The sequence below is a fragment of the Mustela nivalis genome, assembly GCF_964662115.1.
Source record: "Mustela nivalis genome assembly, chromosome: 10".
Classification (NCBI taxonomy): Eukaryota; Metazoa; Chordata; class Mammalia; order Carnivora; family Mustelidae; genus Mustela; species Mustela nivalis.
The window spans coordinates 109,995,599-110,013,108 of NC_139029.1; the positions used below are offsets into that span (position 1 = coordinate 109,995,599).

At 39.9% G+C, this 17,510-nt stretch overlaps 1 protein-coding gene across 6 annotated transcripts in view; it reads right to left on the reverse strand.

Moving 5' to 3' along the window:
* Positions 1-2,294: 2,294 nt before the first annotated feature.
* Positions 2,295-17,510, reverse strand: part of GABPB2 (GA binding protein transcription factor subunit beta 2) — a 33,085-nt gene continuing 17,869 nt past the window's right edge. For 2 of the 6 annotated variants that reach the window (XM_082685969.1, XM_082685966.1), the window contains 4 exons: positions 16,335-16,451; positions 14,059-14,244; positions 7,539-7,666; positions 2,295-7,382 (listed from right to left, as the gene is read on the reverse strand). In XM_082685969.1, coding sequence (XP_082542095.1) covers positions 7,083-7,382; positions 7,539-7,666; positions 14,059-14,244; positions 16,335-16,451 — 731 coding nt within the window. In that variant the 3' untranslated portion in view covers positions 2,295-7,082. Of the gene's footprint in view, positions 7,383-7,538; positions 7,667-14,058; positions 14,245-16,334; positions 16,455-17,510 lie in introns of all 6 variants that reach the window. The other 4 variants (XM_082685968.1, XM_082685965.1, XM_082685970.1 and 1 more) reach the window with 2 other exon arrangements.

A 17,510-nucleotide genomic window follows, 5' to 3' on the forward strand; every position in this document is an offset into this window, starting at 1 on the left:
TAACAAAACTTTACTGCATAGAGAGGTACCTGGCTGGCTCAGTCAGTAGAGCATGTGACTCTTGATCTCAGGTCATGAGTTCAAGTCCCACATTAGGTGAAAAGCTTACTTAAGCAAACAAAAATACCCTTTTAGGCATAGAAGCTACTGTTATTATTTATAATATTGGCTTCTCAAATATCACTTTCCTTTACAGTAAGAACTTCTTCAAACTTTAGGACTGGTTATGTTAGCAGAGTGCAGCTCCATACCTTGTTCAGGGGTCCGTTACAGTCTTCTTCTTAAAAAAACATTTAAAAAAAAAGATTTTATTTATTTGAGAGAGAGCAAAAGTGAGAAAGATCATAGAGGGAGATGGAGAAGCAGACTCACCTCTGAGTGGACAGCCTGTTGTGGGGCTCAATCCCAGGACCCTGGGATCATGACCTGAGCTGAAGGCAGACTTTTAACAGACTGAGCCACCCAAGTACTCCTCCAAAACATTTTTATAACACATATAAGTGTCTACGGGAGGGGCACCTGGGTGGCTCAGTTGGTTAAGCGGCTACCTTCGGGTCAGGTCATGATCCCAGGGTCCTGGGATCGAGCCCTGCATCGGGCTCCCTGCTCAGCAGAGAGCCTGCTTCTCCCTCTCCTTCTGCCTGCCACTCTGTCTACTTGTGCTCTCTATCTCTCTGTAAAAAAAAAAAAAAATAAAGTGTCTACTGGACATTACTATTAATTTAGCAGTTACCTATTTCCATATTTTTTAGGTATCCCCTATAGTCTTAACAGACTTAATCTATAACCTATCAGATATCTTACATAAACCTTAGACAAGTCTGTGGTTATCACTAAGTTGCTCCCATTTCAACCTTCTCTTGTATTTTCTACCTACTGATTTCTTTGGAGTAAAGGGCTCATTTTCACAGAGGAAATCTTAGGAAAGTTGCCCTCATTCATGTTTCTTTCCCATCATTTAAGAAGATCACCCTTCAGAGAACTCTAAGTTCCTATCTCCCCATTCCCTTCCAACTTCCCCACGTTCCTAATGATTTCCCTCACTAGGATTTTTATTCAGTAAGACTTTTAGTTGTTTCTCAAGCCTCCTCAAGTCCTTGCTCTTTTTCTCTTTTCTTTTTCTTTTTTTTTTAAAGATTTTATTTATTTATTTGTCAGAGAGAGAGAGCACAGGCAGACAGAATGGCAGGCAGAGGCAGAGGGAGAAGCAGGCTCCCTGCCAAGCAAGGAGCCCGATGTGGGACTCAATCCCAGGACGCTGGGATCATGACCACAGCCGAAGGCAGTTGCTTAACCCACTGAGCCACCCAGGTGTCCCTCTTTTTCTCTTTTCTTTGCCTGCTCTTTTTCTCTCAGGAGAACAAAAAGACCATATATGCATTTATGAGGTACTCTGTCAGATGTACCTTAAAATTAATATGTATACTGGATTTTTGTTTATTATATGTATTTACCAAAAAGCAATTATCTATATACAGCCTGGTACATGGTAAGCATTCAATTTCCTAAATACTGAGTTGGGAGATTGTAGTTGCTGAACACAGATGCTTATATGTCTTTGACTTTGGTAATACCGTCCTTTACTTAAGAAAGGCATCCATATTGCCAGTGGAGCAGCTTTTGAGAACTCTATACCCTGGATGGGGATCCCGTCTAGTCAGCTAGATAGGTCTCTTCAGTCCTGGGTATCAATGGTGTTTGTGCTACCACCACACTGCTATTCGGATTTACTTAATAAATGTATGCTGCATTGGACTGAGATAGCAACGGGCACCTTATTAACTAAGAATAGTTGAGAAGCCCGCAAAGCAAATCAATTTCCAGCCCTCCCTGAACCTGATATCCCGTCCCCTCTCCCCAACCCATATCTTAGCATTGATTTTACTCCCACACAAGGCACAGAATCATTTCCTTCAGCTACTGGGCTCTTCTCCTGGTTGTCGGCTTTTAGGGAAGAGAGTGGGGGGATGACAAAAGGGAGGAAGATGTCAATCTACCAAACCAGTCAAAAGATCTTTCCATTCTCCCTTCAGTCCTTATCTCCACTTGCACTGCCTATTATGAATACTACCTAAGGAGGAGCTAGGCTAAGGAAAATGCAGAGGGTGGGAATGGGTTAGAAGAGACCACAACAGGGGAAAGAAGACCCCCCCCCACACATGCAACCCTACCCCTGCTCCACCATAATTAACTCAGCCAGACAGAAAACTTCCTATTGAGATTTACCTGTGATCAGGGACTAGGTAACAATTTTTGCCCAGGAGATGGAAAAAACTTTCAATGACATTCTGAAATGGTATGACTTTGACATTTTTATTAAGAAATATCTTTATTTTAAATGATAGTACAAAAACTGTATATATAATATAGATCTGTTTAAGTGTATATACACACAAATGATCACCCCCACACACATATACACACACACTTCCTCATCAAACTCAAATCTTATTAAAATCCTAAATAAAAAAAGAGAAGTACATTTGTTTTCCTAAAACATACTGTACATAAAGCTGTCAGAAAACCTGAAAAACTGAGGACATTTTGAGAAGAATCTAGGCACCCCCACCCACCCTCTTTTTCTCTGCCAACATAAATGGCCTTGGTAGGAGGACAGGCTATAGGACAAAGCCAGAGAAGGGAGCTGCAGTCATTATTGTTGGTCAGCTGAGATGGCTAAAACCAACTAGGAAGTACAGGATATGGGGTATGACCTAGATTAATTCTCAGAAACAAACCACTTCAGAATAAACAGAAAATACATATAATAGGGAAGGAGGGGAGTGGAAAGAGGAAAGACAAGGCCCATAGATTAGAAATGACCTACTAATTAAGTTCTAGTGCCTGGGAAAGACACAATGAGATAAGAACAATGGGGTCACAGAAGCAGAAGTAGTTTAGAGGGGAAAGTAAGGGAGAGAGATAGGGAATCACAATTTCCTGCCATTAGCCAGCCAAATTGCTACTGTGGAGTCTAGGAATGTCACCCCACCCACTAAGCCTAGAGAGTTTCCAAAAAAAAAAAAAGGGCAGCACCAGAGGCTCAAAGCTATTTAGTTCAAATTCATATCCTTCTTACTCCTGTTCTCATATTAAATATATTGGGATAGGAAATAGAGTACTAACTCGGAAAATATTCATCACATAAAATGGAGATAGATAAGAGCCCGGAACAGGATACAGGCAGTGCTGACATATAGTTCATTTTAAAAGCTCCTTTCCTGGCCATACAGAGATGTCTGCACAAGGAGGCCATTCTCCAATAAATTTGGATAAAAACTGACTTCTACTCAATATTCAACTTCTGGGAAGAGTTTACTATATGCCTGAAATCTTCTAGCTCTGGAAGTCCATATGATGTTTGTTAGGAGAGAGCCATAAAAGCGTTTTCAAAATGATTTCTCAAAAGTATAAGATTTCTAAACTGGGAAAGCAGATGTACAGAATGCCTGCTCCTTGTGCCATGACCCTTTTATCTAAGATTTCTTTCCTGTTCAGAGGTGTAAGAGATCTTCCAAGTGCCAGTGAAAACAGCTGCCATGGGAGTGGAAAGGAGGCTTGCTCTGTGGAAGGGCAGCTCTGTCTTCACCCCTGACACTGCTCTGAACTGTTCAGCTTACATGGTGTCATCACACCATATGCTAAACAAGTCTCTAGAAAGCCAGACACTGGTTCTCCCCGAGGTTTACTCCTCAGGTTTCTCATTACACCAGGTTCAAGCATACCCCTCAGAGAAGGGACGGAGTAGAGCTTTTTCTTCCTTTGCCCCCTTAGTGAAGCTACAGGAACCCTCTTCAATGTGTTTAATCGAATGAAAATATTTCCAGGTTATACCAAGTATTTTAAAGCCGAACCTCAAATAAACAAAAAGTGGGAAGATCCATATGTATTTATAAATGTACACACCAATATGCACCCAGCAAATGGGTACTAAAAATGCCCTGGTCACACAATACCTAGCTTTGACTGTAGAGCCCTCTGGTAAATTCATTTCTTTTATATCAATATAAAGAAAGAAAGAAATTTGGTATGCCATAGATTTCTAACATTACTGAGCAGATACAAAAATTTTAATAATGCAATGGTAAGGCTGAAGAAGGGGGAAAGACACGGCCAAAAATAACTATACATGGATCTGACAGGAAAAGAAAAACATCTTTTAAGGCACTGAGTTCAAAACATAGAAAAACCTAAAGTCAAGTTCTCCCATATCTCCATTAAGAAACCTCAACTCTGGCATTACAATTAAGAGATCCCACAGAGGTAGTGATAGGAAGGGAATTGTACATTTATATATTTATAAGAATTTCCCTGAAGCTAGGAATAAGAACAGAAATATTAAGACTTCTTTCTTTTTCTTTTCTCAGGGAAGGCTTAAAACCAAAATGCAAATGTAGAATCTAAAATTCATAAATTAATACTGATATTGTTAAAGCAGCTTTAAAGTAGGCAATCATCCTAGGTTCCAAGTTTTTTCTGCTTAAGTACCAAGTCTGAACCACCTGTCTGTTAATTGATTCTCTGTAATCCAATCTTGCCAACACAACAGTTGGGATCTAGCAACATTTTCCCAACTTCCATTGCTGATCCTGAAAGATGCAAATCATAAAATGTTTTTGCCATTAATGCATTTCATCTTTAATTTCTACTTACTTCAAGGGATCTGGACCTGCCATTTTCTCCATGGCAATATAACTGGAGATCAAATCCTATTTCCCTTCTCTGGGATGATAAAAGGTGTATTTCAAGTAAATAACAACAAATACCTTTTTGCTACTCTTCCCTTTCCAGACATTTCTCTTTTCTCTTTCCCTGTCCCAACTCCCTATCTCAGAGACCCCATCATCAAAAATGACTTGGGCTGTATTAGAGATTTTTCTAGGTGAGGGTAACAGCCTCCTACAGAAAGAGAATGATAAGTATTTCTGAAGTTCCCCCAAACAGTAGGAACTCTGTATGCTCAGCAGGGAGTATTGGATGGCAACTCATGGGCTCAGTCAGAAGCTATCCCAGAGAGACAGGTAGCTGGGCCTGGCTATCCTCTGCAGAGTTAACCTCCTCTCCCTTAACAGGAAAGAGGGGAAAAAATGGAATTAAATTCAATATATAAACAAAGAAAATAAACCAAACACATCTAAAATGACACTTGGTCCATCTGTCTCTATGGTTAGGCTAAAGCTCCGAAATGGCACACAATAGCATCTTATTGTTAGCATCTGGTTCACAAAGGGGGTCAGAAAAAAGAAAAACATTGCAAGCCGAAAAAGGACAACTTGACAGAAAATGGCACAATTTCACCCTAGCCCTTATCTGGGCTTCTCGTCTTCCCCCCAAACCAAGAGAAATCTCTCAAGCCTACGGAGAAAACCTAGTGGTGGTTTTCTCCTAGTGGTGGCCAATGGCCAGGATTAATTTCAAACTGGTATTTTTTGCCTATAAGCCTCTAATAACCAATTTTGTTTGTCAAATTTGGTTTGGCGAGTTATATTTTAGGTCTATTTTGAGCCCCAAGTGATTCTGCACCTCTGGAAAATTGCAGCAAATTACTTCACTAATCAAGATAAATAGAACCATGTGAACTGTCAAGTTTTATTCCAAATTAAAAATATATGTTTTCCCCATGATTGCTAATTAAGAAAACCATATTCTAAACAGTCATTCAAATGTTTACTTGGCACATCCTCTGGTTTCTTCTTCTCATTTACAATAAAGCAAGAGAGCAGGTCTAGAATGATGGGGGCCCAATGTCAAAGGCAGTAACTTCTGTAATGTAACTTCTCCACAACGTCTCTCTTTCCATCCATAACCCCTCCTTCTGAAAAAACTCCAAACTGGTGCACAAAGAAAACCCAGTAATGAAATACTTTACAAAAGCATCTAAGAAAAGGGAGCAGGCACAGTGGTAGAGAACGGAGTCAGGCAGATGAAGTTATTGAGCCAGAATTTTTGGTTCCTTACTTTATGGCACTTCTAGTTTTTCACTCTTTTGCCAACACACACCGAGCACCTACAAGGCACAAAAGCTCTGCAAAAAAGCCGATCTTAAGGAACAGAACAATCTGCTCATCCCAGGTCAAATGGAAACAGAACTCCACCAACACCCTCAGCAATTGCCTCTCCCCTGACTTCTTTTTTTGCAATGAGAAGAATACCCTTTAAGCTCCACACAAAGGCACACTTAGAAAACTCAATAAAATTTTATAAAATTAAAAAGTTGATATTAAAGCTTGATATTATATAAATAAATGTGTGGAAGCAAGTTGTTCTAGCAAGAGACTATCTTCCTGATTTCAATTTTATAAAATCCAGCCAGAGCAAAGTTTGTATTTCGGGACCAGATTGTTTTATAACCCCACAAGCCTCTTCCTGGCCACTTTCCAGCATTGTGAAGCACAGCCTGGAGGATTTTGGATTTACATACACTTCTCCCACATAAACAAGTTTCTTTCCTTTCCAGTTTTTAAATATTCCACTTCAGTTTCTTAAACTGGCATCTGAATTATGGACACATAATGGATGAAGAGTTAGGCAATTACCAATTTCTTTTTGGTGAAATTAAATCAGGATAGGGGGAATGCCTGCTCCTTTGGAAGCAGAACATGTATTTTCTCTTCCCAAAACCTTGCTTCTCACCCACCTCCCAATTAGTTTTCTTCTCTACCAGGTACATGTCATGAATATAAGGCAAAATTTAAGGTCACTTGACAATGCAATTATAAAAAGCTCTGTGCATGTCTATACTAGGAATGTTATCTTAAAATCTTCTGATACAAAGTCAGTTATTTAAAAAACAATCAACCCACAACATCCAACATTCTTTTACCTCTAAGTTTAAAGTGGGGATGTGAGCTGAGAAAATTGGTCCTTATTCTTTTGGTCCTTCAAAAGAAGTATTTCCTAAATTTGGCTTTGAATTTTCCAGTTGCATAGCAAGCCTTCCTGAGCCCAAGCACTGTTACCCTGCTATAGTTTTCTTCTTAAGGACATTCTTAATTTTTATACAATGTCTGTCCTCTGTATTTTCTTTTAAAAAGAGGAAAGAGGAAAAAGATGGACATAGTACAAGTTGTGGCCCTCGCACATTAAGATGAAACAGTTTCCAAGGGAACTCCAGAATGAGGCTCTACGGTCCCTCCTGCCCCAGTCTCTTCCGTGTCTCTCTCTTCCATCTCCCCCTCTGTCACTACTACAGCATCTACTTCGGCCACCTCTTCAACCATGGTGAAATCAACTCCATTGGGCTGTTGTCTGGCCATAGCCTCTAGCTTGAGGCGGTACTGCTCTGCTTCCTGTTCTTTCTTTAGGAGCTGGTGTCGGTATTCCTGGGCTCTTCGATTGGCCTCTTGGAGCTGCTGTTGGAGTAGCTCTCTTTCAGTGCCCTCCTGTAAAGGTAAACAATGTCACCACCAGGTTAAGAATTCTTGATCCCAGATTATCCGCAGAGTAGACAAAAAGCGTAAAGAAGGGTTCAGGCCTTAAAAGTTTTTGGCTTTTGATTCTTTCCTTTCTCTTCTATCTACTGCTGCTAAGAACATTACCTTGCTCTCCTCCACACGGTTTGTCCTCTCTTCTATTCTTGGTTTCTTAGTCAGAGGCAACTTCTCTGCTTCTTCCTCTTCTTCAATTACAGTTTCCTCTGTAACCTGACCAGCAGGTACAGTTAGAACTAAAAGCCAAAGGACACCAATTGGAGGTAATGAATACATAGTGAAACAAAGAGGTTTTGCCTACTTTATTATTTTTTTAAGATTATATTTACTTATTTGACCCAGAGAGAGATAGTGAGAGAGGGAACACAAGCAGGGGGAGTGGGAGAGAGAGAAGCAGGCTCCCTGTGGATGGGAAGCCTAACCTGGGACTTGATCCCAGGACACTGGGATCATGAACTGAGCTGAAGGCAGATGCTTAACCGACTGAGCCACCCAGGTGCCCACCTACTTTATTATTTAAGATTTTATTTTTATGTAACCTCTACACCCAAGGTGGAGCTCAAATTTACAATCCTGAAATCAAGAAATACAAGCTCTGCCAACTGAACCAGGCAGGCACCCCTGCTTGCTTTAAATTAGAACATAAACTGAAATATATTAGCTGAAATCTTATTATTCATATCTCTTTGGATCTTAAAATCAACAGGTAAATCATGGCCTACAGAAAGAAACAGGAAAGATTAGAGTATCAAATTTGGAAGCCATGCAGTTAACATCGGGTCTGATGCTCTTATATAAAGATGTCTAACTCGGGGGGCACATGGGTGGCTCAGTCAGTTAAGCATCTGTCTTTGGCTCAGGTCAAGGTTCCAGGGTCCTGGGATTGAGCTCCACATCAGGCTCCCTGTTCAGCAGGAAGTCTGCTTTTCCCTCTCCCTCTGCCACTCCCCTGCTGGTGCTTTCTCTCAAATAAACAAATAAAACCTTTAAAAAAAATGTCTAACTAACTCTAGGAGCACCTGGGTAGCTCAGCCGGTTAAGCGTCCAACTCTTGATTTCAGCTCAGGTCATGATCTCAGGGTCATGAGATCCAGCCCTGCACTGGGCTCTGCACTGAGCGTGAAGGTTGCCTAAGTTTCTCTCTCTGCCCACCCCCACCCCTGCTTGCTCTCTCTCTCTCTCTCTAAAATAAAGAAGTCTAACTTTGGCCAATAAGCTTACAATTCCTTGGGAGTAACCTGTCTAATGAAGGCCTAATGTCTTTACATAACATTTTTTTTTTTAAGATTTTATTTATTTATTTGACAGAGAAATCACAAGCAGATGGAGAGGCAGGCAGAGAGAGAGGGAGAGGGAAGCAGGCTCCCCACCGAGCAGAGAGCCCGATGCGGGACTCGATCCCAGGACTCTGAGATCATGACCTGAGCCGAAGGCAGCGGCTTAACCCACTGAGCCACCCAGGCGCCCCTTTACATAACATTTTTAAGGAACTTCACATGAAAGCAGTTTACCACTCACTATATCCAATTTAATAAATTTCTCTTTTGTAGATAAATGAGAAAAAGGTCAACAAACAGTTCAATGCACTGCACATCTATCAGAATGGCTAAAATTTAAAAAAATGGCGATAACACCAGACACTGACATGGATGTGGCAACACTGGATTACTCATAAATTGTTAGTGGGACTATAAAATGGTACAGTCACTCTAGGAAATAGTTCACGCTCTGTCAAAGTATTTATAAAATTAGACATGTTTACAAAACTAAACATGTACTTAGCATGCAACCCAGCAATTGCACCTTGGGGCATTTATCCCAGAGAACTCAAAATCTATATTCCCATAAAACATGTACACTATTGGACATAACAGCTTTATTCACAGATAGCAAAAAACTAGAAACAAGTTAAATGTCCTTCAATGAATGGTTAAACAAACTGTGGTAATCCATACCGTGGATACTATTCAGCAATAAAAAGGAGTGAACTATTGATACAAACAACAACTTGGATAGATTTTAAGGGAATTATGCTGAGAGAAGAAAAGCCAATCTCAAAAGGTTCCATATTACATGATTCCATTTATTATAATATTCTTGGAATGACAAAAGTATAGAGTTAGAAAATAAATGAGTTAGTGGTTGCCAGGGGTCAGGAATGGGTTGGGAAGTGAGATGGAACTTTTCTCTCTCTCTCTCTCTCTCTTTTTTTTTTTTAGAGAGAGCAAGCAAGAGAGTGCCTGAGCACGTGTGAACAGGGAGTAGGCAGGGAGGCAGTGTGCCAGAGGAGAGAATCTCAAGCAGACTCCACACTCTTTGGAGCCCACATGGGGCTCAATTTCATCATCCTAAGATCATAACCTGAGCTGAATCCGAGAGTTGGATACTTAACCATGTGAGCCATCCAGGTGCTTTGGAACTGTTCTCTGTCTCAACTGTGGTGGTGCTCACACAAATCTACACTTGTATTCACTGCAGAGAACTAAGTGCATACACAAGCACATACATGAATACATATAAAATTGGAAAATTTTCAATAAGGTTGGTAAATTGTATCAATGTCAATTTCCTGTCTGTGATATTGTATTAATGCAAAATGTTACCAATGGGGGAAACTGGGTGATAGGGACACTGGATCTCTCTGTATTATTTCTCACAACTGTACACACTGGGGCACCTGGGTGCCTCAGTTAGTTAAATGTCTGACTCTTGATCTCAGCTCAGGTCTTGATCATAGGTCATGAATTCAAGCCCCACACTGGACTCCATACTGGATGTGGAGCCTACGTAAAAAACACACTAGAGGGGTGCCTGAGTGCTTTAGTTGGCTAAGCATCTGCCTTTGGCTCGGGTCATGATCTCAGGGTCCTGGGATCAAGCCCTCTGTGGGGCTCTCTGCTAAGTGGGGAGTCTGCTTCTTTCTCTCACTCTTCCTTTGTACTCTCCCTCTTTCTATCAAGTAAATAAATAAAATCGTTTTTAAAAAAACCCAAACTATACACATATCTACAATGATCACAAAATTAAAAACTTTAAAATTCTATTTAGGTTTTAGGTTACATTATGATTTTTGTTTAAAACAGAAAATTTACCTAGCTACTTGGTTTGGCTGATTTAAAATTTAGCTTGTATTCCTTGGTTACTCATCAACTGATGGCAATAGAAAGCAGCTTAGATATCTGCTAGGTGGAAAAGGCAGTTTAGTTGGGATTTTAAAACATCCTGAAGATAATTCATAAAATCTCAGCTTTCCTTCTTTGTGCCTGGTTAAATACATTTGTAAAAGGTGGTATAGTTCATCCGGGCAAAACTTCAAATATTTTGTCCCCTCAAAACAACTCCACTCTCATTTATTTGACTCCATTATAAGCAGAGTTTCTCACCTACCCAAGGAAGCCCCAAAGCTTTAAACCATGTTCACAAAAACATCAATAGTATACCCCCCCCCAAAAATAGGAATTTATGATACTAAAACTTGAATTATTCAGGGTTTGGTTTTTTTTTAAGATTTTATTTCTTTTACAGAGAGAGAAAGCAAGAATATAAGAGCTGAGTGGGGGGAGGTGCAGAGGGAGAAGCAGACTCCCCACCAAGCAGGGAGTCAGATAAGGGGCTCAAGGCAGAAGCTTAACTGACTGAGCCACCCAGGCACCCCAATTATATAGGTCTAATATCTGTTTTTTCTTTCTATGCTACAAAGATCCACCAAAATTATAAAATCCCCATCATTATTGAGGCCAAGTCAAAATTTTGGTGACTCAAATGCAATAAACCAATCCTCCTCTTTCAAACTCCAATTTTTTTTTTTTTAAGACAGAGACAGAGAGAGTGCAAGCAAAGGAGGGGCAGCACAGAAGGAGAGGGAGAGAGAGAAACTTAAGCAGGCTCCATTCCTAGCATGGAGCCCAAAGCGGGACTCAATCTCACCAACCTAAGATCATGACCTGAGCCAAAATAGTCAGACACTTAACCAAGTGAGCCACCCAAGTACCTCAAACTCCAGTATTTTTAAGTAATGAAGTTATAATGATTAGTTGCTCTTGAAAAAACAAAAACGAAACTATTGATGTATTTCTTGAAGAAGTAATACATTCACATGGTTCAAAAATTAAAAGTTATGGGGCGTCTGAGTGGCTCAGTTGGTTGACTGCCTGCCTTCAGCTTAGGTCATGAACTTATAGTTCCAGAATAAAGCCCCCAAGTCAGGCTCCCTGCTCAGAGAGGAGTCTGTTTCTCCCTCTCTCTCTGCCTCCTTCCCCGCTCGTGCTCTGTCTCTTTTGCTTTCAGTTTCTCTCTCTCTATCAAAAAAATAAAATCTTTAAAAATATATTAAAAGTTATAAAAACAGGGACGCCTGGGTGGCTCAGTTGGTTGGACGACTGCCTTCGGCTCAGGTCATGATCCTGGAGTTCCGGGATCGAGTCCCGCATCGGACTCCCAGCTCCATGGGGAGTCTGCTTCTCTCTCTGACCTTCTCCTCGTTCATGCTCTCTCTCACTGTCTCTCTCTCAAGTAAATAAATAAAATCTTAAAAAAAGAAAATAAATAAAAATAAAAGTTATAAAAACATATGTAATGAAAAGTCTCCCATGCATCCCCAGCTACTCAGGTACCTTCTCAGGAGGCAACCAATTTTTTTTTGTTTTTTAAGATTTTATTTATTTGTTTTGCAGAGAAAGACGCAGAGAAAGAGCACAAGCAGAGGGAGCAGGAGAGGGAGATGGAGGCTCCCCACTGACCAGGATGCTGGACGTGGGATCATGACCTGAGCCGAAGGCAGATGCTTAGCTGAGCCACGCAGGCATCCCCCCACTTTTTTTTTTTTAAGATTTTATTTATTTATTTGACAGAGAGAGCACAAGCAAGGAGGTAACCAATGTTATCGATGTTATTCTTGAATATTCCTTCAGAAATGGTTTAAGTCAATGAATATATTAGCAAATATACATATATTTCCCCCTTTTTAAAAAATACAAGTGTAGCATATTCTACACACTGTTCTGCATCTTACTTTTGTCACATAACAATATGGTTTTGGGATGATACCATGCTAGTATATAAAGCACTTCTTCATTGTTTTCAGCAGCTGCACAGCACTCCAATGTATGGGCGTACCATAATTTCTTTATCTAGTTCCCTACTGACATATACTTATGTCCTTTTTTTCATTTTTTATTGGAGTATAGTTAATCCACAGTGTTACACTAGTTTCAGGTGTACAACACAGTGACTCAAGCTCTCTATACATTATGTTATGTTCACCACATACAGCTACCATCTACTTAGGTTATTTTAAATCTTGGACAACTATAAATAGTGCTATAATGAATAACTCAGTATATATTTCATTTCTGTGTGAATATAAATTCTTAGAAAAGAACTTTTTAGCCAAACGGTATGTGTATCTTTAATACTGATAGGTACTGGGAGCTCCTGGGTGGCTCAGTCGGTTAAGCATCTGCCTTTGGCTCAGGTCATGATCTCCAGGTTCTGGGAATAAGCCCCAATTCAGGCTCCCTGCTCACTGGGGAATCTGCTTCTCCCTCTGCCCCTCCTCCCTGCTTAAGAGCACATAAGTACTCTGTCTCCCATAAGTAAAATTTTTTTTAAAATGCTGATAGATAATTGCAATCAATTCTTTAGAGGATACATTAATATACACTCTCAGCAGTGATTTTTTTTTTTTTACATTTTATTTTTAAATACTCTCTACACCCAACATGGGACTAGAACTTACAATTCTGAGATCAAGGATCACAAGCTATACTGACTGAGCCAGCCAGTGATTTATGAGTGCCTATTTCCCCACACCTCTGACAACACAGTGTTATAATGGTATCTCACTGCAGAACTGACTTGCATTTCTCTTGCTATGTATGAAGTAGGTTGAACACATTTCACTGTTTTTTAAATATATATATATATATATATATTTTTTTTTTTTTAAAGATTTTATTTATTTATTTGACAGAGATCACAGGCAGAGAGGCAGGCAGAGAGAGAGGAGGAAGTAGGCTCCCTGCCAAGCAGAGAGCCTGATGCGGGGCTCGTTCCCAGGACCCCGCCATCATGACCCAAGCCGAAGGCAGAGGCTTTAACCCACTGAGCCACCCAGGCACCCCCATATTTCCATGTTTTTAAAACGCATCAGTATTTTCTGTGAACTACTAGTTCATACTATTTCCTCTTTTATCTACCAGACTATTGGCTTTTACCCACACGTTTTATATATATTAGGGAAATCAGGTTTTGCCAGCCTCGTTTCCATTTCTTTTTTTCTTGGAGCCAACCTGGTATCTGGCATTCTTTTAGTCCCACTTTAGTCCCACTTACTTTAATGCTTCATATTTAGAGGACTGTGGAATGTCTAAAATATCTTTTCAGGGCACCTGGTTTGCTCAGTGGGTTAAGCCTCTGCCTTAGGCTCAGGTCATGATCTCAGGGTCCTGGGATCGAGCTGCATTGGATTCTCTGCTCAGCAGAAAGCCTGCTTCCCCCTCTATCTCTGCCTGCCTCTCTGCCTACTTGTGATCTCTCTCTCTGTCAAATAAATAAATACAATATTTAAAAAATAAAAATAAAAAAAAAATATCTTTTCATACACATTTGTCTGAATGGGATAACTTACCTTGCTGTCCATCTTGCATAGTTACAATAAATGGCTGGCCAATGCTTCCAGTAGGGATCGCAGTTTGTATATTACCCAGAGGGACTCCATCAGTCACTATAGTGATGACCCTTTGGCCTCCGCTCCCCACCACTTGCTGGACTGATGAGTCAACAGAATTTCCCTCTATGACTTCCTCTGAATTAGCTAAGGATGACGAAAATGAATTGGAAATTTCAGCTTTCTCAAAAAATAGGAGTATAACAATTTCAACCTTCTTGAAATTGATTGTATCAGGGATAGGAAAACTTGAGAAAAAAAGTTAGATTAAAGTTTCTAATGCAAGTTCTAGCGAACAATGCTAAGTTGGAGGAGAAAAGAAAATAGTAAATGCAATAAACAGTATTTTCAAAAATGTCTTCACTGAGATGTTAATAGCTTTCACTAAGAATGGGTTCTATGTACAAATACACTTCCAAAATGCCAGTTTATATATGCTTAAATTTTTTGTTTGTTTTTTAAAAAGTATCAGAAACCCCAACAGGCTAATGAGCACTGTGATTCTCCAAAAGGAGAGAAGATATGCTGAGTTTCCCTAGCATATTTGATCTTGGAGTTCTTTTTTCAAGAAGCATCTTGAAAGTCTAAATAAATCTATGGAGTTAGAAAAATAATTACAGAGTAGATCTATTTCTATAAGAAAATGTATTAACAAAATAACATGTTAAGAGTCAAAACACTGATGAAGTCTGACAGACAAATGGTAGGTGGCTTCTCCCATCTGACAAACAATAATATTATATATATATATATATATATATATATAATGTTGAATCAAAATTTTCAGTTTAGAAATCAAAAAAGGGGAGGGAGGTGCCTGACTGGCTCAGTCAGAAGAGGATGAGACTCTTGATCTTCAAGCCCCACATTGGGTATAGAGATTATGTAAATAAATAAAACTTAAAAAAAAAAAAAAGATTTTCAGTTTGATTAGTCAATATCCCCAATAACTGTTAGGAAAACGAGTTCCTACTATTCCACTACAGAATTTCTCTCTCTAAAGAGACACAGGTAGGACTTTGTACTAAGTGTGATATGGACTAACAGAGCATTTACACCTCTTAAAAACAAAGAACAGTTAAATGTTCTAGCAGAAAAGACCTCGAAAGATAATCTGATCCAACCTCAGCCAGAGATGAGGAGACTGAGACCTGGAGAGGATAAGTAATTTATCCAAAATCCAAAAGCAAATCAAATTAACAATCACAAGTTTAATACATTGCTTTTCCCTCTGCCATGCTGCTCACTCATACATGTCTGGATAGAAATCTTTATGATTGCTGACAGTTGGAAAAACAGAATTGGCAGAATGTTCTCACCACCCAAATGTCAATGGCAGAAAGAAATCAGAACAATCTGCTTTCATTTATGATGGAGCAGACTGTCAGAAGGCTCCAGAAAGATTCCTAGATGACTACTTAGCTCTACCTAATACTATTTGGCCCTACTTATATGAAGCCCTAAGCCTTCGCCCCACAGGCTACCAGCTCTAGCTAAGACACTTGACCCTCTTTTGTTCTGTATATCAGAAGGCCACTATACAGCATATATCTGCCCAACTCCACTGGAAATGTCAAAATATCATTTCCAGTGAAAATAAAAGCAAGCCACCCTAAAGTACACAGAATATGACAATGAGAGACGTAGCAGTGTTACATATTGTCAAAATTATTTTTTTTTAAAGATTTTATTTATTTATTTGACAGAGAGAGAGAAATCACAAGCAGGCAGAGATAGAAGGGGAAGCAGGCGCCCCGCTGATCAGAGAGCCTGATGCGGGGCTTGATTCCAGAATCCTAGGATCATGACCTGAGCCAAAGGCAGAGGCTTTAACCCACTGAGCCACCCAGGTGCCCCTATTTTGACGCTTTAAATACAACATATCTAAGCTGCTATTTTGAATCATTCTATGATAGCACCAGTCAAAACATAACATAGAGTATTTCCCAAATAATCTGCTAATAGAAGACTAAACATTTCAATCTGAAGAAACTGGAGCAAACAAACTTGAAACTGCAAAAATACAAAGAAATGACTGAGTCATTCTCTAATATTATTCAGCCATCTGATTATATTGCTTAAGTGATTTTTCTTTCTGAAGTTCAGTGACTCTACAGTCCTCTTTCTTAGATGTCTCTAATTAACCATAATTCTTTAATATTTCATGCAGACTAAATCTGCTGGAAATGTAAAAACAAAAGAAATGCTGATTCACCCAGCAGATATCCCTTACCTACCTGCGGCTCTGTGAGAGTTCGACAAGGGGGCTGATGCCTCAGCAAGAGCTGCAAGGGTGGCCAGCACTGAGGTGGTGGAATGTGACAAGTGTGGTGCTGAGGAGGCATGGGGGTCACCTACTTTGGTAAAAAAGGCAAATGAGGTCTGGCAGAGAGAATAAATGGGAGATTAACTAAAAATGTTTTTTTTTTAAAGATTTTATTTATTTATTTGACAGAAAGAGATCACAAGTAGGCAGAGAAGCAGGCAGAGAGAGAGAGGAGGAAGCAGGCTCCCTGCTGAGCAGAGAGCCCAATGCGGGGCTCGATCCCAGGACCCTGAGATCATGACCTGAGCTGAAGGCAGAGGCTTAACCCACTGAGCCACCCAGGCGCCCCTAAAAATGGTTTTTATTAAATCAAAACCTCAGCTTTGCATTCTAATGTCTTCCTCTTGCTCTCCATTACAAACTGGTATTAACCAATGATCATGGTGTTAACATTCTTGGAAGGTTTAGAAAGGTTTTCCTTTAAAGTGGATTAAAGTAATATGCTTAGTAGAGGGCCACTACATTGCCCACATTTGCTCATTTTCTTGGCACTGCCAGTGCTGAGCATTCGGAGCCAACAGACCCAGAGGGCCGCCTACTCCCTAGGCTGGCTGTACAGAGCTCTCTCTGGCAGCAGGCTTACCCTAAACTAGATGGTGCTGAGGGAAGAGGGCCTGCAGATACTGCATCTATCCATAAGCCAGACAGGTGAGAAGACTCGGGATGACCTCTAACATAAGGACCAGTAAAACCTGGACATTTCATTTATTGAATGTCAAAGGGTAGTACAACTGATTCATGGTAAAAAATAATTATCTACTTTAATTTTGTCATGATATCCTTTTTAAAAAAAAAAAACTTTGTTTACAACCTTTTCTTCTTATATCTGTGTGCTATCCTTACAGCTAAGTTCCAGGAGGAAAATACATTTGATCTGGCAACAGGCACATGCCTAACTTTATGAACCAAAAGTATTACTCGACAGTTTTGCATAAATATAACTTTTATAAAATGAATTTTTTTTTAAAGATTTAATTTATTTATTTGACAGAGAGAGATCACAAGTAGGCAGAGAGGCAGGCAGAGAGAGAGAGAGGAGGAAGCAGGCTCCCTGCTGAGCAGAGAGCCCGATGTGGGACTTGATCCC